The 22,046-nt window shown below is 40.9% G+C and overlaps 1 protein-coding gene and 1 long non-coding RNA gene across 10 annotated transcripts in view; one reads left to right on the forward strand and one right to left on the reverse strand.

The window, feature by feature from the left end:
* Positions 1–13,715, reverse strand: part of LOC144281959 (uncharacterized) — a 61,154-nt gene extending 47,439 nt beyond the window's left edge. For 2 of the 6 annotated variants that reach the window (XR_013350337.1, XR_013350338.1), the window contains exons 1-2: positions 12,789–13,715; positions 12,441–12,635 (exon numbers count right to left, since the gene is read on the reverse strand). This is a non-coding gene — a long non-coding RNA (uncharacterized LOC144281959). The remainder of the gene's footprint in view (positions 1–12,440; positions 12,636–12,788) is intronic. The other 4 variants (XR_013350340.1, XR_013350336.1, XR_013350335.1 and 1 more) reach the window with 4 other exon arrangements.
* NRDC (nardilysin convertase) overlaps positions 13,679–22,046 on the forward strand; it is a 90,968-nt gene continuing 82,600 nt past the window's right edge. Inside the window, exon 1 of one of the 4 annotated variants that reach the window (XM_077844924.1) lies at positions 13,679–14,201. In XM_077844924.1, coding sequence (XP_077701050.1) covers positions 13,858–14,201 — 344 coding nt within the window. In that variant the 5' untranslated portion in view covers positions 13,679–13,857. Of the gene's footprint in view, positions 14,202–14,750; positions 14,889–22,046 lie in introns of those variants that run through there. The other 3 variants (XM_077844920.1, XM_077844922.1, XM_077844921.1) reach the window with 3 other exon arrangements.

A 22,046-nucleotide genomic window follows, 5' to 3' on the forward strand; every position in this document is an offset into this window, starting at 1 on the left:
GCTGAGCCACCCAGGGATCCCCAATTTTTAAAAATCTTAAAAAAAATCTGTCTCTTGCGTCTGGACTGAGGAAGTAGAAGAAAATAAGTGTATTAAAGATATTCTCTCATAACTGTACAGTCATCTCTTCTGTACCAGATACCACATTTTCTCCAAGTCAAAGTAAAATTAACAGCATTAAGGAATGTCTATTAAGAGACATCTGGGTGGCTCAGTCGGTTAACCATCTGCTTTTGGCTCAGGTCATGATCCCGGGGTCCTGGGATAGAGCTTCACATTGGGCTTCCTACTCAGCAGGGAATCTGCTTCTTCCTCTCCCTGTGTGTGCTTCCTCTCTCCCGCGTTCTCTCTCTTTCTGTCTCTCAAATAAATAAATAAATCTTTTAAAAAATAAAGAACATTTATTGAAAGCTCCTTTGTCTATCTGTCTCTCTCTGAAAAACAAAACAAACAAACAAACAAACAAACAAACAAACAGCAAAGGCTCTCATGATGGAGGAGTATGTGTGGTAGCTTAAAGGTAGATAGATACCATCTATTCCGTCAAGTTCCAAATGGAAAGGCTCCTCCTTTTACCCCGTTAAATTCAAAATTCCTGTGTCTCTACCTCCACCTTGTGGTCGATCAAGAAATCACCCATTCCGGAATCAATTCCTGAACTAGGTAAAGAAGCCATCAGGATCTTTATTAACTTGCCAACAGTTCTTAGACACATACTTTGGGCCAGGCTCTGGCATAAGTGCTCTTCAAGAATTATGGCGTGTAATTCTCACACTAACCTTTCGAATTATGTATTTTACAAATCAGAAAATCAAGGTTAAAAGAGTTTACCAGAGTTTAGGATTTGTCCATGATCATGTAAGTGGCAGGGTCAGGATTCCATCAAGCCTCTTCTAAGCCTTCCCTAGCTTTCACAACTGTCTGCTTATACACTAATGCTTACATTTATCCAACATATGTTTTTTTTCCCTTTACAACATATGTGTACAACCATCATCTTATATAATTTGCTACTGGAGGGATTTGTGTTAATCTTCTGCAGGGATTTACATTTGCAAGGCAGTCAGCCCACAAAAAGTGTATGATCCAAAGGAACAGATTGATATTTACATCACGGGCATTAAATTAGGGCACTAGGCCCTGGGAGGAACCATTCTTGGTGGAGAAATGGTATATTGGAAAAGCCCTGATCTTTGAACAAGGCCCTAAGTTTGAATTCCTACTCTGTCTCTTATTAGCTGTGTGTCCTTGAAAAAGTCACTCAATGTCACTGGCCTCAATTCTCTAATTTGTTGAATTATGAACCACTGGACTCAGAGAATACTAATTTTTGTAAAACGAACTCTGACTCATTTTTCATAACTCATTTCTATAAATTAATAATGTATTAGTAGACAAAATGTCCTGTTAGAATCTGATGGTTGGTTTTCAGTAGATGAAAAACTGTTCATATCATGGTTTAAGATGTTAAAGTGCTCGGGGAATCTTTGGAAAGTGAAACTTTGAAGAACATACAGATGATAGGCAGAAGAGTGGCCCCTGAAGACGTCCACGTGTTAATCTCTGGAATCTGTTAATATGTTAGAACACATAGCAAAGGGGAGTTAAGGTTGCAGAAGGTCATAAGGTTGCTAATCAACTGACCCTAAAATAGGGTGATTATTGTGTATTATCTGGTAGGTCCAATTTTAATCCCAAGGGTTTTTATAAGTGGAAGAGAGAGTGAGAGGAAGGTGTAATTATAGACAGAAGCACAAAGAGATCCACTGTTGCTTGCTTTGAAGATGGAGAAAGGGGGACACGATCCAAAGAACATGATCAGCATCTATAAACTAGACAGGCAAGGAAATGGATTTTCTTCTAGAGTCTGTAGAAAGGAATAAAATCCTGTGGACTCCTCAATTTTAGCCCGGTGAGCCCTTTGTTAGACTTCTGTCCTACAGAATTGCAAGTTAATGTATTTGTGTTGTGTAAGCCACTATATTTGTGATAACTTGTTACAGCAACAATAAAAAATTAATACAATACCTATGACCACCAGTGTGTCCAGACTTGTTACCTGTTTCCTATGCTGATGTTGAAAAAGTGCTGGACTTGGAATCTGAAGACCAGAAAATTCTATTAAATGGCTGTGTGACTTCCAGTAAATCACAGGTCTTCTCTGAACATGTTTATCATATGGCAGCACCTACCTCACAGAGTTATGTAGAACAAATGAGACAATGGATTTGTAGGTGCAGAATAAACTGTAAAGCATTCTATACACGTGAGAAATTATTGTTTATAGTACCTGATATGTAGTAGGGATGCAAGAAATATCAATTGAGATCAATTATCCTTTGACAGTCCTTGGAATGTGGAAATGTGATTGCGAAACATATGCTAGGTACCATAACTATGGAATTGTCAACTCACTGTGCTGCACATTTCACAATAACGTGATGTTGTGTGACAACTATACTTCAATAAAAAACAACAAACAAACATGCTGAGATCCTGGGAAGAAAAAAAAGATCATATATGATGTTTGCTCCTAGGCACATTGCAATGTAATTATGGAGATGATATATTCATGAGAGGATTTAAGCAAGAACCCAAAAATTAGGGGATCCCTGGGTGTCTCAGCGGTTTAGCGCCTGCCTTTGGCCCAGGGCGCGATCCTGGAGTCCCAGGATCGAGTCCTGGGCCGGCTCCCGGCATGGAGCCTGCTTCTCCCTCGCCTGTGTCTCTGCCTCTCTCTCTCTCTCTGTCTATCATGAACAAATAAATAAATAGATCTTTAAAAAAAAAAGAACCCCAAAATTATATATGATAATAGTATAAGAGAAGTCACAGCTTATATATGATTAAATGCCAAGGAAGTGATGCAAAAAATATGTATCCTACATTCTGGAACAGTTCATAATTTTAATTATGGTATGGATGATGAGTGTGGGCTGGAACAGTCAAAGAAGGCTTGCAGGAAGAGGTAGTTTCTATAAGCATCTTGGAGGGTGTAATTATATGGAAAACAATTGCTATTTTTAAGCCCACAAAGCAGTGTTTTTCTATCCACAATTTCAGGAATCATATTTTCCATTTAAGACATTGGTTGTCAGTTCCAATGTTTTGAAGGGTATTCTTTTGGACCCCCTTGCTAATATTTTTCCTTCTTATTTTAAAGGCTTTCAAACTTACAGGAAGGCTATAAGCACAGTACAAAAAAGATATTTTAATTTCTAAAACTTTGAGAGTAGGTTGCCTGTATGTTTTTCATTGTCCACAAATTATAAAAATAAGGCATTTAACATTGATGCCTTACTATCATCCTATTCACAGACTCTACTCGATTTTAGTCAAATAATGGTTTCCCAATAATGGCCTTTATGGTGAGGCATTTAATTATCACCCATCATGAGTCTTTAATCAAAACAGTTCTGTAGCCTTTCTTTGATTTTCATGACTGGTACTTTTAAAGATTATAGGTGAGTTATTTAATAGAACATTTCTCAGTTTGGGTTAGTCTGATATTTCTTCTTAATTAGACTCAGGTAATGCATTTTTAGCAAGAATAGCACAGATGTGGGGGCGCCTGGGTGGCTCATTGGTTAAGCGTCTGCCTTTGGCTTAGGTCATCACCCGGGGCCTTGTGATGGAGCCCTGCTCTGTGGAGAGTCTGCTTCTCTCTGTCCCTCTGCCTGCCACACCCCCTTCTGGTGTTATCTCTGTCTCTGTCAAATAAATAAATAAATAAATAAAATCTTAAAAAAAAAAAAAAAGGAAACACTAGCACAGAAGTGATGCTGGTTTTTTTTTTTCTCATTGCATACCATCAGGTGGTAACAATTTCAATTTTCCTATTGCTGATGTTAACTGTTCACAGATTAAGTGTTTTTTTCCATAGTAAAGTTGTTCTTTCCCCTTTCTTAATTAATAAGTATTTTGTGGGGAAGTACTTTGAGGCTATATAAATATCCCATTCCTCATCAAATTTTCACCAAGTGGCTTAGCATACATAGATGCTTCTTGGTTTAATTAATTATTGCTATTATGGTTGCCAAATGGTGGTTTTTTATCATCCCTTCTACATTCACTGTTGGCATTCCACTTTTTATTTATTCATATCCAGTTTGGATGGATCCTTATTTAATACAAGGGGTTATAATCTGTTGCTATTGTTATTTATTTCGATTGTCTCATTTTGGTCCTGTGGGGGCCCCTTCAAGCTGTCCTCTGCGTCCTTTTGACATGTCCTCATCATTCTTTGAATATTTCCTTACTTTCTGGCAGATAAGAGGTTGCAGGTTCATCTTCTACCTTCCCTGCCCTCGCCTCGGAATCAGTTATTTCTCTAAGAAGCAGTTCCTTTTAGAGGAAAATGGCCTTTTAGTGAAGAACAACATTTAGAAACCAAGATGGAGATATTAGTTGTGCTTATCGTTGTTGGGGTGTCACTGCTCCCAGGTCCTGTCAATGAACAAGGCTTGAGAATATACATATGTATATACATGTTCCCATATATATATATATATATTCACATACCTATATTTCTATATCTAGCTATTGAAAATTATGGCTTCACATTGATACCTACAATCCCAATCCAACATGACAGAGTTTACTCTAATTTCTGCTTTTCCATATTGTAACTCCTCCCATCTCCCTTTAATGAGAAGAAATATTCCATTATCTTCAATATATTTATTATTTGATAAATCACTGCTGTTTGTAACCAATTGTCATTGCCACTGCTGCCATCATCCCTCACCCTCCTTACTGTGCTAGGACTCATACTCTGCACTATCAGCCCACATGTTCACCCTTCTTGCATTGTTCTACCACCTCTCAGCAATTCCATACCCTGGGCGCAGGGCCTCGTTTGCTTAGCCCCACCCAAGCAAATGACTTGTAGATATAATCATTCAGAAAGGAAGGAAGGAAGACTGATGGAAAGCCAGATGCTTTCTTAATGATAGTTACAAACTGTCCTTTTGGGATATCTAAGTTATGACGTTTGTTATTTTGCATATTGCATTTAAAAACTAGATGGGGCATTAACCACAACAAGGAATATCAATGATCAAATAATGAATTAGAAATCTGTTTATTAGGATGCCTGAGTGGCTCAGCAGTTGAGCGTCTGCCTTCAGCTCAGAGCCTGATCCCAGAGTCCCGGGATTGAGTCCTGCATTGGGCTCCCTGCAGGGAGCCTCCTTCTCCCTCTGACTGTGTCTCTGCCTCCTCTGTGTGTCTCTCATAAATAAATAAGTAAAAATCTAAAAAAAAAAAAATCTTTTTATTGGGTATTTGATAGGTGGCATGTAAGAGACAAAAAAATCTTTTGGAATTTTGGTAATACTACTTTCCGGTTGTGCGATTTTGTGCAAGTTATTTAACCTCTCTAAACCTGTTTCTTCATCTGTAAACCAGGGATTAACAGGCTCAGGTTGTTATGAGGACTGAATGAGTTAAGGTAAATAAAATGCTTGGCCTAAACTATTGTTATTCAGAAAATGAAAACTACAACGGGGCTTGGCTTTAAGATGTGTGAAATTTAAACAAAGTGAAAAAGCAAGTATCTTATTTACTGACTCCCACGGAAGCAGGATCCATCACTATCTATCCCCCAATTCCCAGCATTGACTTTGTATCACATTTCAAAAAGAAGGTGGAGGCTTTTAAAGATTTTTATTTATTTAAGAGAGTGCGTGCAAGCATGCACATATATGCAGGGAGGGGCAGAGGGGGAGGGAGAGGGAAAAACAGACTCTGCTGAGCATGGAGCCTGATGTGGAGCCTGATTTCAGGATTCTGAGATCATGACCTGAGCCAAAATCAAGAATCAGATGCTCAACCCACTGAGCCACCCAGGCACCCCAGAGGTGGAAGTTATTAAATTTCTACCCCTTCTTTCCTCCTAACAACATTTAAAATCTTTGCTGCTTCTGTACCTGTCTGAGCCTCTTTCCCTCCATGCCTGATGATAAAGGTGTCCTTTTCTAATTTATAGCTAATCCCTCTCTTGTGCCTCCCAAGGGACCTTGTAACTTCAATGGTCCTCTCTTTTTCCTGTATCATTCATTCATTAATTCAATACCCACTATGTGCCTGACACTATTTCTGATGCTGGGGACATGGTAGGGAACGAGACAGACAAAGTACCAACTCTCCAATGGACCTGATAAAATAGAGGGAATATACAGACAACATAATTTCAGTTAATGGGGGATATTTTAGATAGAATGATAAGAGAAGGCCTCTCTTAAGGGGTGACATTTGAAATGACATATGACTGGTGAAAAGGAGCCAGTGACGCAAAATCTAAAGAACAGTCCGGGCATAAGAACAGATATAAAGGCCCTAAGGCAAGAACTACCTTAGTGCATTGGAAAGACATTAGGAAAAGCAGTGTGGGGCGCCTGGGGTCTCAGTCTGTTAAGCAGCCCACTCTTGATTTCAGCTCAGGTCATGATCTCCGGGTTGTGAGATCCAGCCCTGCGTTGGGCTCAGAGCTGGACACAGAGCCTGTTTGGGATTCTTTACTCTCTGCTGCCTGCCCCATTGTGTGCAAGCATGTACTCATTCTCAATCTCTCTCTCTCTCTCAAAAAAAAAAAAGCCAATGTGAATGGAGCAAAGGGCACAAAGGTAGATGAGATGGAACAAACATAGAGGAAGGACAGAAATCTTACTAAGTGAGCCTTATAAGTTATGGCAAGCAGCTAAATTTTATTCAAAGTGCAAAGAGAAGCCACTGAGAGTTTTTAAAAACAGAAACATTATGTTCTGCTTATATATTTTAATTAATTAATTAATCAATTAATTTAAGAGAGTGTGGGGGGGGGCAGAGGGAGGGAGAGAGAGAATCCTAAGCAGACTCTGCACCCATGACCTCAAGATCATGACCTAAGCTGAAACGAGGAGGCAGATGTTTAACCAACTGAGCCACCCAGGTGCCCCTTTACTTTATTTTAAATTTTATTCTTATTATTTTTAGGGGGAGTGGGGCAGAGGAGAAGAGCGAATCTTAAGCAGGCCCCAAGCCCAGTCAGAGCCCTTGGCTCAATCTTACGACCATGAGATCGTGAACCGAGCTGAAATCAAGAGTTGGAAGCTCAGCTGATTGAACTACCCACGGGCCCCTGATTTATATAAATATTTTTTAAAATTTTATTTATTCATGAGAGATAGAAAGAGAGAGAGAGAGAGACAGAGACACAGGCAGAGGGAGAAGCAGGCTTCATGCAGGAGCCCAATATGGGACTCGATCCCAGGACCCCGGGATCACGCCCTGAGCCAAAGGCAGACGTTCAACCGCTGAGCCACCCAGGTGCCCCTGATTTATATATTTTAAATATCATTTTGTGCCTTAACATTCCCCCTTCCAAGCAGAGTCTCAAAATCTGTACCTTTAGATCAGAGATGAGAGCACTCAGCTGGATTTGTAATAGAATAACTTTTCATTTGACAGATTTTTTTCGAGTTGCTCTCCTAGTTTCTTTTAAAGTTTGAATACCAAATTCTCTGTAGTGCTAATAGTATAGGAAAAAACAATTGTTATGGTCACACCGATTCTTTGGTATGTTGTATACACATCTGGTCTCCCAAGAGAAGAGTATAAGAACATGCCTACTTCTTGACCTAGATACAAAGCTACCCGATATGGAGAGCAATCAGTGGGCAGCACACTTAATGGCTAGACTCCAAAGATATAATTGCTTAGAGTGTGGGCCCAGGACAACATTGTAAATAAAGTAAATACTATTTCTCTTATTACCTACTTCCTCTTTCGTGCCTGTCTTCCCACCTTTAGCAGTCTTCAACCACCCCAGGTTTATGGTGATCTCAAGTTGCCCACAGTATGTTTCAAAAACGGGGGAAACAAAACAAATCTGTTCACAAAATGGTGAGTTTTTCATTCCTTTCAGGATTATTATTGGCATTTAAAAGGAATTATAAGGAGGACAATGGCTCACTAACGGGGGAATTTTAGGCATAAGGTAAAATAGAAGATTTTGGGCTTGAGGCTTTATTGGGCTTACAGCACTCCCAATCTTTTATTTTTTCAAAAATTTTATTCATTTATTCTGGAGAGACACACACACAGAGGCAGAAACAGAGGGAGAAGCAGGCTCCCTGCAGGGAGCCCGATGTGGGACTAGATCCCAGGACTCTAGGGTCATGCCCTGAGCAGAAGGTAGAAGCTCAACCACAGAGCCATCCAGGTGTCCCCCTTCCAATATTTTCAACCTAGAATCAACATTTCATATTTCTGACTTATCATGACTCTCAAATATGAAGGTGGCAATGGGGTTAATAAAATAATTTACCTTTGAATGTTTAGGAGTAGGGCTTAATTTGTCCCTCTGGATATAGACAGCCATTGCATTGACTAAAATAACTTTCAGAGGTGAGCACCAAACACAGAAATGAGATGTTTTAAATTTTCATAATTTCTGACTTCTTACCAGAAAAATAGGAAGAGAAGGGTCAACAAACCTAATGGGAGGGGAATCTCTGAGGTAAAAATGGGAAGGAGTATTAGGGTGGCTGAAGATAGAGGAAAGTATTTGAATACTCTGAGAAAGCCTCAGTAAATTAGGCTAAAAAGTATAATCTGTGCTCTCTTTTCTTCTCTTTTCTTTCCCTCCCTCCTTCCTTCTTTTCCTTTTTAAGATTTTATTTTTGAGTTATCTCTACACACAACACAGGGCCCAAACTCACAAGCCTGATCAAGAGTCACATGCTCCATTCTCTGAGCCAGTCAGGCACTCCTGTGGATCTCAAAAAAAATTTTTTTAACTTTCTAATGGTTCGATTTCCTATAAAATGGCAATAGTTTGTTTTCTCTGAGGAATACTCATAACAATAAGTATGAATATTCAAATAAAGAATGGCAAATTTCTAAACTACAGTTGATCCTTGAACATGGTTCGAGTTGTGTATATTCATTTATATGCAGATTTTTCTGGATAAATATGGTACAGTGTATTTTCTATAAATTTTCTTAGTTTTCTTTTTTCTCTAGCTTACTTTATTGTAAGAAAACAATCCGTAATACATACAACATATAAAATAAATGTTGACTGTTTTTATTATTGTTAAGTCTTTTGGCCAATAACAGTAGGTTATCAGTAGTTATGTTTTTGGGGAGTCAGTTATATGCAAAATTTTGTTTCCATGTGGGGGGTTTGGTGTCCCTAAAGTCTGTATTGTTCAGGGTAAATTGTATTTTTTAAAGATTTTATTTATTTATTTATTTATTTATTTATTTATTTATTTATTTATTTATTTATTCATGAGAGACACAGAAAGAAGCAGAGACATAGGCAGAGGGAGAAGCAGGCTCCTTGCAGGGAGCCAGATGCGGGACCTAATCCTTGGATCTGGGATCACACACAGCCAAACCACTCAGGTGTCCCTAAATTGCATTTATTTTAATTTTTTTAGAGATGGAGAGAGCAGGGGTAAGGGCAGAGGCAGAGAATCAGGAGCAGGTTCCACATTCAGCACAGAGCTCAACATGGGATTTGATCCCACAACCCTGAGATCATGACCTGAGCTCAAAAATCAAGAGTCAGATGCTTAATGGACTGAGCCACCCGGGCGCCCTGTGTTAACTGTATTTTAAATGGTTTGGAAGTCCTGCTGCGCCACGGGTTGCTTATGATCTTCACCTCTCTGGGTAGGTATTTCTCTACATCTGAAGAGGACAGATTAAAGTGGTTCTGTGATCCTTTGTTAGTTCTCATATTCTATGCATCTAATCTGACACTGACATTTGCTATAGAGTCAGAATTGCATTGGGCCAACCTACAAAGAGGTATTTTTCCTAGAATATTACATTCTTCTGGTTTTCCTCTTACCATTCATGTAGTTCCTTCTCAGCTCAGTCTCTTTGGGAGTTTATCTTCTAAAACCTCCACAAAGCATGGTCCTTTAGCCCTTTTCTCTTTTTATTTTACAACTTCAATGTAAGTGATCTCATTCAATAGGCTTTGGTTACCACCTGTAAGCTGATAAACTTCAAACTGGCATCTCCAATTAGACTCTTTTCTGAGTTTCAATCTAATCTTTCTTTTCCATGGCACACACATGACTCAAACTTAACATATCCAAAACTGAGCTTATACTTTTTTCCTCCAAAACCTGTTAGTCCTTCAGAATTTGCTTACTGAGATACAGCATCATCATCTGCCTTGGGGTCTCTAAACATAGAAATTGATAGGAGGCCAAAGGGAGTTTTAGGCAAGGCATTCCTGGGGCTTTTACTTGAACACAAGGGAGACACCAGAAAGGTAAGAATCCTCAGTCTGACTTCATGAGAGGTCAGGATGTTGTTTTAAAGAAATTTAGGTGGGGAAAAGGGTGATGTGTAAGCATGCAAAGGCCGGGATTTTTTAGCACTTGCATATTTAAAGGTCATGCTTCTTCATGCGTCTTATGTCTAATTGACATATTAAATCTCCACCCCAGCAGGGTTTTTAGTATTATAATGAGGAAAAAGTCAGTAAAAATTCAGCACATGGGTGCATCTTGGCACAGACTAGTTTAGTCCAGTCTTCACCAGTTTTGGTAGTAAGCACCCTTCTTTTGGTAAGCATCGTCCCTCTGCATTCCCACAAGATATGCTACCCAAGAGGCATAAAGATTTAGCACCTCCCTCTTTATGGAGGAAGCCAAACACTGGATTTTGCAGTCAAGGTTGAGGGGACCTGAGTCCAGTCCCTGCTTTGTCTCATACTCATGCAGAAGATAAGACATCACAGAATTATACTTGACCCTTTCCTCTTATTCTTCATCAAATTAATAACAATCCAAAACCAGTCAATTCCACCTCCTAAATATATGACATATCTGTATACATCTGTCCGTCACTCATATCCAAATTATCATTTTCGAGTGCCTATGCTACAGGATTTCTTTTCCTTCTGTGTCCGCTGCTTAGAAGAATGAAGAGGTAGACCGAAGGAAGAGGAGTAGGCAGCAAAGCAAAGTTTATTGCATGGTAGTACAAAGCTCCCAAAGAGGGAGGAGACCCAAGAGGGTTGCCATAGAAGTTTCTAAGTCTAGGAGTTTTTATGGGCTTGTTGGCGGTCTGTTTTAATCTGATTAACCCTCCATGTGCCTGTCACCCAATCAGGTTTTTGTCATTTATCTATCACTCGGGAAAGGATGGAGGGCTCCTTCCAAGGTGGTGTAAAATCCTCTTAAGGCTGGTTTCCTCTTAAGGTGGGGCCCCTTGTCCCTGCTTTCTTCCAACCACCCTTCATTACCTGGATTACTTTAATACCCTCCTGATTTCTCTTAGTCTTGCCCTCACCTCCACCATTCAAATTATTTTTCACACATCAACCAGTGATCTACTTGGAAGACTCTTGTGATCTTGTCTTCCTACTTCATTGGTTCAACCATTATTTAGTGGGTTTCTTTAATTTTTTTCTTTAGTGTGATCTCTACACTCAATGCGGGGATCAGACTTATGGCCTCAAGATCAAAAGTCACATGCTGTATTTACTGAGCCAGCCAGGCACCCCTAGTGAGTATTTTTAATGTGCCAGATACTCTTCTAGAAGCTAGGAACCCAGAGATACACAAAATAGACAAAGCAATTACTTCTTTTTACTCTTAGGAAGGTTCTGTATGATCTTGGCCACTGACTCACTTCCCCTTTGCTCCCAAATTACTATAGTTTAGCCATAATTAGAATTACTTTCTCAGAGCTTTGAACGCATTTATTCCCATAAATTTTATACCAATTCCCATACATTTTTCAAATTTAAGTTTAAATGTCTAGTTTAGAGAAACTCTGACTAGACTAGGTCTCTCTGTATTTTTCCTTTTAGAGTTTTTCACGACGATAAATTTAAAAGTGTGCGCTTGTTTAAGGTCTCTCCTGGTAGTTCTCTTGTAATTCCCAGTATCCTGCATTCCCAGTACCTGGCAGATATTAGAAGCTCCAATGGTTGGTTGAGTGAATAAATGCATGCCTTGCTATATGGGGTGTTATGTTATCTCCACAGTTGGGTAAACTCTAAGATCCAGAGACCTCTTTTTAAAGGGAAAAACTAACAGGTCACACTTCAGACGCAGCCTTTCTTTGTTCATAGTCATAAAATTCTAGTTACTGGCTGAATCCAAATATTCCTTACCTACAGTATTATTGCTGTGACAAGTAAAAACAAAGAAAACACCCTCAAAATAGACTTGTCACTCCAGGTGACAATTCAACAGCAATTACTGACTGCTTTGCAGAGTACTGATTGGGCTGCAATGCTAGGAACTGGATGAAGAAAAAACATTTCCCTGAAGGAGGGCAATCCAGAGGAGTTCTTAGTTTAGAAAGTTCCTGAAAGATGGCTGAAAACAAACTGGGATATTTGAACAATATTTTTCAATTAATTTATCGTGTCTGTTGTCCTAGTTCAGGTTTTCACCATCTGCCTGAATCACTGCACTTACACGTCCCAACTCCTTATTCGCTTATCCTGCATTATTTGTCGTCACAGCACTCACTGTTGTTCCAACAGATCATTGATTTTATTGTCCGTTTACACCGTCAAAACCCAAGCCCCAGGGCGCCGGGCTGGCTTCGCTGGTACACATGCCACCCTGCAGCTCAGCCTGAGTTGGAGCCCCACATTGCGGGTAGTTTACCTAAAAAAGTAAAACAAAACAAAACAAAACAAAAAAAAAAACAAGTAAAAATGCCAGCCCCATAAAGACAAATTTTTTGTTGTTGTTATTGTTTTTGTTCATGACTGCATTCCCTGAATCTGGAGCTCAGGAGGCCCAGAAAAATTTAAGTACCTTTAACAGTCATCAATACCGCTTTCTGCTTGATCCTTCTCCCTTCATTTATAAGTACTTCTTCCCTTTATGTGTGGGGATCTTTGGCTTCATGGTGTCGGCACATCGGATCTTGCTAACATGTCGGTTTCAAGAACAGTCTGAGTGACGGCCAACCTAGTAACATTACAGGCAGAAAAAAACCTCTGGAAAAAAGTACATGAAGGAAGCACCCTGACAGAGAGCCGGCGCAGCTAGAGGCCGCGCGGGCCGGCGCCCGGACGGAGCCCGGTTCCGCGGGGCGGAATTAGCGTCGCGCCGCTCGCCCCGCCTCCTCGGGCTCCGGCGCCGGCCAAGGTCGCCGCGCGGTCAGCAGGAGGATCGCGGGCGCCCAGCGCAGCTTGGCTGCCTCGCAGCTTCCATCCGGCGGCGAAAAACACTTCCGGCGTCCCGCTTCTACGTGCTGAGTCACGGCCGGAGGCTAAGCCCTGGGTGTGAAGGACGGAACACAAAAAAATGTATAACTGGGGAAAAAAAGTCTTGAAAAAATGTCTTGGGAACCCATTTTCTCCACTCGCTTCTCAATTCTCCGCCGGGTAATATTTTGCTCAGAAGCGCGGAGCATTACCCTGTAGCCGCCTCACAGCGACACCCCGCGCGTTACGTCATAAACGCGGCGCCAGCGCTTTTCTTCCCGTCGTCCTCCGCGCCACTCTCTCCGCCTCTTCTTCCTTGCCCCGCCCACCCTGGGTTTCTCGGTGCTCGGAGAATCCGGCCCGGTCTCTTTGGTTCCTTTTATTCCCTGTTTCCATTGGTGGTTTGCGTGCGCGTGACCTCCTTTCTTGCCTTCTGATTGGCCAGAGTCGGCAGCGTCATCGGCGGCCGGGCGGGCGGGGGATGAGGGAAGCTGCCGTGAGGCAGACCGGATAGGGGGAGGGGTTCAGGCCTGTCCTCCCCTGCGGCTGCGGCAGCACCAGCGCCAGCGCCGGCCGCTGCCGCCCCTGGAACGCGGAGGTGGAGGAGCGGCTGGAGGAGGAGGAGGAGGAGGTCCCCGGCGAGCGGGATGCCCATCGCTCCGGCTTGGTGGTGAATGCTGAGGAGAGTCGCGGTTGCTGCAGTCTGTGCCACCGGGGGGAAGTTGTGGTGTGAGGCCGGGCGGGAGCTCACAGCGCTGTGGAGAATCCGGGCGCGGGGTCCGTGCGAAGACTCGGCTGCTGCCAGACCCCTGCTCCCTCCGACCATGCCTGGAAGGAACAAGGCGAAGTCGACCTGCAGCTGTCCCGACCTGCAGCCCAATGGGCAGGATTTGGGCGAGAGCGGCCGGGTTGCCCGTCTGGGAGCTGATGAATCTGAGGAGGAGGGACGGAGGGGGTCTGTTAATAACGCCGGAGACCCCGAAATCGTCAAGTCTCCTAGCGACCCCAAGCAGTACCGGTGAGGCGTGGACCGGGGAGGCGAGCCGGGCGCGGGCCCCTCGGTTGCTGACGCCGTCACTTCTTGTCTGTCTCCTGAAGGAGCGACAGGGGCTCTCTTCACCACGAGCGCTTCCTCGGGCGGGGGCGGACAGGGCCCTGGGGGCTTCCGTGTGGTGTCAGCTGGGCAGGCCGGGAGGCTCGGGCCCTGGGAGGAGTCAGCGTGTTAGATGAGGAAGGGCTGCTCGAGTCATTTTGACGTTCGCTACAGCAAGAGTGGAGGGTTCTCTGGAGGCAGCGGTCTGGGTGGTGCGGGAGCCCTGGCGTTACGTGAGGGAGTTTAATCCTGGGGAGGATGTTTAAGGGGCAAATTATCACTATCCAGAAATAAGCAGGTGCCTTTGGTTGATAGGGGGGTAAAACTAATGCGGTGGAAGTTAGAGGATGGTGCGGCTTAAGTAAAAGAAGGCGGGCATCATAGCTGGCCTAAAATGAAGGGGCTGGTTTCCCTGGGTTGTTCCTCATTTACTAGAGTGTTTGGGGATCTCTTCCAAGGTCTTGTTAGAGAGGACTTGGCGCTCGGTTGGGTGAGTCATAGAAGACTTTGTGAGGTTTCTTCGAATCCTGAAACTGTCTACTTTTGTGCTGGGATCCTCCAAACATCTCTAATAGCTGTTGGCTTAGTACCATCTGAATATTTCTTTCAGAGGTAGCTTATTTCATACAATGTTGTGACTGTGATGTTTTGTAAAGAGAGATCGTATTGTCCAAAAACTTCATTCTCCAGCTTGAGGAAATTAAGATCCAGAGCGTTGGCTTCTTGCTTAGAATTACACAGCTAAGTAACAGCTGATAATGAAAACCCTGTCCATTTGACACCATATCCAGTGTACCATTTGATGATTTTTATAATGTTCTTACTCCTATGGGGTTGGAAGGTGAAGGATTCTAGATCCCAATTTCTTATAAGCCTCTACAGTGTTAGAGCTGGAAAGAACCTTGGAGATAATCTTTTCCACTCCCCATTTCTCCCATTTGACAGATGACTGAAACCGAGGTCTGGAAAGAAGTGATTTAGCCCCGAGTTTAAGACTGGCGTAATTTCTCCTTTCACTCCCAGTCTAGGATTAACAGTACACAACTCCTTGTGCTGTTTTTTTGCGAGCTGCAGGGTCAAGAAATCTTTGTGGATGGGCTAAATTTTCTCTTTTTCTCATTAAAGATGAGAGTGGTTGCTTTAGTAATATGTAAATGAACAAATTGAAACCTTGATAGAAAGTGCTTACTTTTCAGATTAAATGTTAAATAACAGCTTTAGCTTTTACTGCCTGTATGAAATTACATATTAACAACTAATCTTTATAGAATATACACTATGTGTCAAATACTGTACTGCTTTAGATATTTCATTTAATGATCTCATTTTGGCAAGTTTATATCACAAAAGCTTACATATTACTGTGCACCAGGCATTGTGCTATCTTAAATCCTTTTTTTTTTTTTTTAGATTTTATTTATTTATTCATGAGAGACAGAGAGAGAGAGAGAGAGAGAGAGGCAGAGACACAGGCAGAGGGAGAAGCAGGCTCCATGCAGGGAGCCTGACACGGGACGGGATCCTGGGTCTGTGGGATCACACTCTGGGCCGAGGGCGGCACTAAACCGGTGAGCCACCCGGGCTGCCCTCTCTTGAAGTTTTTATATGTAGAACCAATCCCTCGTTTCACTGTATTTCAGTAGGGTTTTGTACAGGGCCTGTTACAGTATGTATCCATCATATTATAACTATATGTCTTTTGAATGTATGAATAAGCACCAGAGGCAGACCTGATTAAAGGAATATTATGGTGAAATAATGCCTGGAAAGATTTACTATTTATTAAGTAATAGCTTGTGGAATTTTACATATGTATACGTGTAATTTGTATTCAGCTTTTTTGAAATGTTAAACCTACCTGTAGGATATCTTTTTTTTTTTTTTTTTTTTTAGGGATCTGTGTAGGTGGTAAGTGTTGATTTCCTTCTCATCTGCAAGAATTAACTTTTATGCTGGAATCCTTTAAACATCTCTAATAAGAATTAAGGAGCTTCAGGTTGGAAACTGCTGTTCAAATCTTTATTGGTGTAAAGGGGAAGGAAATTCTAGATGGATAGAATTATTTAGTGCAGTCTAAATAGTAAATTATTTTAATAACAAAGAGCACTCTGCAAATTTGGATTGACTTAAGTATAAAACACTGGGGCACCTGGCTGGTTCAGTCTGTGGAAAATGCGACTTTTTTTTTTTTTTTTTAAAGCTTTCATTTATTTTTTCATGAGAGACACACAGAGAGAGGCAGAGACCCAGACAGAGGGAGAAGCAGGCTCCATGCAGGAAGCCCAACGTAGGACTCCATCACGCCCTGAGCCAAAGGCCGATGCTCAGCTGCTGAGCCACCCAGGTGTCCCAGGCATGCAACTCTTGATCTTGGGGTTGTGAGTTTGAGTCCCACGCTGGGTGTAGAGGTTGTTTAAAAATAAATTCTTAGGGGATCCCTGGGTGGCTTGGTGGTTTAGCGCCTGCCTTTGGCCCAGGGCCTGATCCTGGAGTCCTGGGATCGAGTCCCACGTCGGGCTCCCGGCTTGAGCCTGCTTCTCCCTCTGCCTGTGTCTCTGCCTCTCTTTCTCTCTCTGTGTCTATCATGAATAAACAAATAAAATCTTTAAAAAATAAATAAATAAATTCTTAAAAGCGTAAACACTTTTCTTGTTTAACCAGTTTGTAAAAAGACCTGTGTTTTTCTGTGGGGAAGGGGAGAACAATATGAAAAGGCTTGCAAGCTTTTTAACTTAAATTTGTTCAGACTATTAGAAGTGAGAAGACAGTTATTGTAATTAAATTCTCAATATGCTATAGAAAATAATGGATGTGTGCTGAAAAAGGTACAGGTTATTTCTGAATGTTATATTGTTTATTATTATTTGCAGAGGAACAGAGGGATGTTCACAATTTAAGTGAACATCTGCTGGCTTCCCAAAGTTAGGAGTGGGGTGACACACTTCTGAACAGAAGCTCTAGGCAAATCTCAGATATCAGAACATCAGAGAACATTTTATTTTGTATTGGATGGGAAGAACATGGATTTATTTCTTGACCTTTTCAGCTGGAACCCCTGGAATAGTAATGCTTTTTTTGGTATAGGCAGTACTTGCAGTGTGGTATATATACACCTTATTGGTAAGATTATAGATTCTGAGAGCTACCAGAGAGATCGTGTACTTATTCATATCTGTATAAATTCTAGGAACTTGGGACAATCCAACCTCTTGGTCTGATACCTGAATTTAAAACTTAATTTCAATTGTACCTTCTTAGTCTTGTAAAGTGGAGACAAATTTGATCTTACCTTGTGAGATTCAAGCTCAGTTAACAAAGTGAGAGCTTCTAAGGTTAAAATACATTAATCTTTTGAATACTAATATGACTTTAATAAATGTATTTTTGTTACCATTCCTTAGACTGATTTCTTCAATGTGAGTTGATGGGCTGATAAGAATAGGAACAGTCTTAACTAAAATGTTCCTTTTGGAAATAAGATTTAGCATTAAAAAGCTCTCAAGAATCTAGTTCATCTAGACTCCTGGTAGAGTTAGGGAGCAGATACTGGAGGACAAATGCATTAAATGTAATAGGTGCTAGGATGTGTAAGTATGGCATTTTTAGTCCTTTTTGTATCTAGTTTTCCATCATTACTTATGTGACCTTGAGCACATTAACTTATCTCTGTAAGGCTGAAGATCTTTAAGGACACAGAAGAGCAGCCCGTAAATCATTGGAATGGAAAAGGAAGCAGGAGAAAAACTAGATAGTGTCCCCTCTCTCCCCTCCCTTTTTAAAATGAGGAGCCAGTGGAGGAAAATGCTTTAAGCAAAGAGTGATCATTATTTGATTATTCTGAGAAGTCAGGTAATATAAGAACTGAGAACAGTCTCATGGAGACCAAGAAATTATTTGGCTCCAGTGAAAGCAGTTTCAAAGGAATGGAAGGAAACTAGATTGTAGTGAGTTATGAAGTGAGAAATTTTAGATAGTGAGATAGACATTTCTAAAGAAGTTTTTTTGTTGTTGTTGTTTTGTTTTTAAAGATTTTATTTATTCATGAGAGACACACAGAGGGAGGCAGAGAGACAGGCAGAGGGAGAAGCAGGCTCCATGCAGGAGCCTGACGTGGGACTCGATCCCGGGCCTCCAGGATCAGGCCCTGGACCGAAGGCAGGCGCTAAACCGCTGAGCCACCCAGGGATCCCAAGAAGTTTGGTTTTAAAGGGGAGACGATGAGGAAGTTTTAGGATGAAGTATTATATGGGGTCAAGGGATTTTTTTTTTCAAGACAGCAGAGAAGAGCATGTTTATTGCCTGAGGGAAATAAACTGGTAGAGAAGGAGAGGTTGAAGATACAGTGATAATAATAGAGGGAACACAAAATCCTTAGATGGTTGTGAGGTGATAGGACTAGACATTATTCATGAAGGGATTGGTTTTAGAGAAAAGGAGAGAAAATATCTTTATAAAAAATGGAGGAAGGGGTAATGAAGAGTATGGATGCAGGCAGTTAGGTGTTGAAAGCATTCTTGCTTTATAGACTTTTTTTTTTTGCCCTTAAAGTAGGCATTGAGGTTTACGTAAGTGGTTCTTTTTTTTTTTTTTTTTTTAATATTTTATTTATTCATGAGAGAGACAGAGTCAGAGACACAGGCAGAGGGAGAAGCAGGCTCCATGCAGGGAGCCTGACGTGGGACTCGATCCTGGGACCCCAGGATCACACCCTGGGACATAAGTGGACCTTTTTTTTTTTTTTTTTTTTTTTTTTTTAATTTTTATTTATTTATGATAGTCACACAGAGAGAGAGAGAGAGAGAGAGAGGCAGAGACATAGGCAGAAGGAGAAGCAGGCTCCATGCACCGGGAGCCCGACGTGGGATTCGATCCCGGGTCTCCAGGATCGCGCCCTGGGCCAAAGGCAGGCGCCAAACCGCTGCGCCACCCAGGGATCCCTAAGTGGATCTTTAAGAAGTTGTTGGAGAAGCAGTGGGAAACAGAGGAAGCCTTTAGTGGTGAAGGTTGAAATAGCTAATATAGAGAAGGGGTGAAGCATATTTGGGAAATACCAAGAGAAGTGGGTTCTTGATCATGAAAATGACATAAGTTAAACCAGTGTTTTAAGGTGTGGGTAGCTCACTTGGTTAAGTGTCTGCCTTCAGCTCAGGTCATCATCTCAGGGTCTTGGATTGAGCCCCGTGTTGGGCACCTGGCTCAGTGGGGACTCTGCTTCTCCCTTTGGCTCCGTCCCTGCTCATGTTCATGCTCATTCTTTATATATATCTGTCTCAAATGAATTTAAAAAATTAAAAAAAAGATCAAAGATAGTTTAGATCATAGGATGTGACAAGACTTAAGAGGAAATTATAATTGTGTGTCGAATGGTGTGTACTGATACGTGATACTAGTTTTTCTCTTATTGATGTAGTCCTCTTTTTACTTTTTTTTTTTCCCCTTACTAACTCATTTTAGCTAGGCTAAAAATCCATGGGTATAGAGACCATGTCCTCATGTTCACTCAGTGTTAAGCATAGTAGATTCTTAAATAATATTTGTAGAATGTATAAACGCTTGAGTGCTCATATGCTAGGAACTCTTGGGGATATTCTGCTAGAATTTTTTTAGATTAAATTTGTATCCTGGCCTGTTTAAAAAATAATTACTTGATTTTCAGGGAAAATAAGATGAATTGGTAGTTATAGAAGAAAAAATATAAATTATACAAGTAGTAATAATATGTATAATATTTTTAATATTAATTTTTAATAATATTTTTTATTTTTTTATTTTATGATAGTCACAGAGAGAGAGAGAGAGAGAGGCAGAGACATAGGCAGAGGGAGAAGCAGGCTTCATGCACCGGGAGCCCGATGTGGGATTCGATCCCGGGTCTCCAGGATTGCGCCCTGGGCCTAAGGCAGGTGCCAAACCGCTGTGCCACCCAGGGATCCCCTATAGTCCCAATTATTAAATGATACTTGCAGCACTGTTTGTAGTAGCAAAAACCAGCAACAACTTTATTGTCCATTAGTTGGCTAAAGATTAAATTGTTATATGATTATATAATGAAAATAATATGTGGCCATAAAAAAAGAGATGGTTTTATATATTGAAATGGAAAGGTGTCCTGTGATTTATTGTTGTATGAAAATACTCGTTATAAACCAAAATATGTTGTATAATTCAATTTTTATTTTTTTATTTTATTTTATTTTATTATTTTTTTTAAAGATTTTATTTATTTATTCATGATAGTCACACAGAGAGAGACAGAGAGGCAGAGACACAGGCAGAGGGAGAAGCAGGCTCCATGCAGGGAGCCCGACGTGGGATTCGATCCCGGGTCTCCAGGATCGCGCCCCGGGCCAGAGGCAGGCGCCAAACCGCTGCGCCACCCAGGGATCCCATAATTCAATTTTTAAAAGGAAAAAATAACACCTCCTGTTATATGTTTACCTAAAATATAATTTGTTGTGTTTAGATATGTACAGAAGTGGGTTAGGAATGATAGTAAGGTGGAAGGAATTTGTCTTGTTTTACTATCTTTTTAATAACCAAAAAAAGATCAGTCAATAAATATCATTGTAGGAAATTGAGATTAAAAAAAGAAAATTAAAAAAATTAAAAATCCCTATAATCATTCCATCCAGCATTAACTACTTGTAACTACATTTAATAGCCTTTATCCCTATGCATTTATAATTTGTGTATATATATATATTTTTAATTTTTATTTATTTATGATAGTCACAGAGAGAGAGAGAGAGGCAGAGACACAGGCAGAGGGAGAAGCAGGCTCCATGCACCGGGAGCCCGACGTGGGACTCGATCCCGGCTCTCCAGGATCGCGCCCTGGGCCAAAGGCAGGCGCCAAACCGCTGCGCCACCCAGGGATCCCCCAATTTGTGTATATATTTTTTAATTGAAGTATAGTTGACATAAGTTTCAGATATACAACTTAGTGATTTGACAGTTATATGTGTTGTCATATGCTAACCATAAGTATAGTTACTGTCACCACACAAAATTACTACAATATTATTAACTATATTCCCTATGCTGTATTTTTCTTCCCTGTGACTTCCCTGTTTTATAACTGGAAGTTTGTACCTCTTAATTTCCTTCACCTATTTCATCTATCCCTTCACCATCTCCCCTCTGGTGATCACTAGTTGTTCTTTATGAGTGAGTCTGTTTTTCTTGGTTGTTTTGTTGTTCAGATTCTATATGTAAGTGAAATCGTATGGTATTGTCTTTCTCTTGTCTTATTTCACTTAGTATAATGTCCTATAGGTCCATCCATGTTTTCACAATTGGCAAGATTTCATTCTTTCTCATGACTTGAGTAACATTAATTATGCATGCATACCACATCTTTATCCATTCATCTGTCATTGGGTACTTAGGTTGCTTCCATATCTTGGCTACTGTAAATAATGCAGTAAATATAGGGGTGTGTAGATCTTTTTGAATTAGTATTTTTGTTTTTCTTGGAAGTGGAATTATTGGATCCTATGGTACTTGCGTTTTTAGTTTGAGGAATCTCTATACAGTTTTCCATAGTGATTTACCAATTTACACACTCACTAATAGTGCATAATGGTTCCTTTTTCTTTACATCCTTGCCTTGTTATTACTTGTCTTTAGCTATTCTGACTGGTGTGAGGTGATTTCCCATTGTGGTTTTGATTTGTGATTAGTAAGCATCTTTTCATGTTTCTGTTGGCCATCTGTATGATTTCTTTGGAAATGTGTTTATTCAGGTCTTCTGCCCATTTTTAATCAGAT

Source organism: Canis aureus, chromosome 13 (assembly GCF_053574225.1).
Source record: "Canis aureus isolate CA01 chromosome 13, VMU_Caureus_v.1.0, whole genome shotgun sequence".
Taxonomy (NCBI): Eukaryota; Metazoa; Chordata; class Mammalia; order Carnivora; family Canidae; genus Canis; species Canis aureus.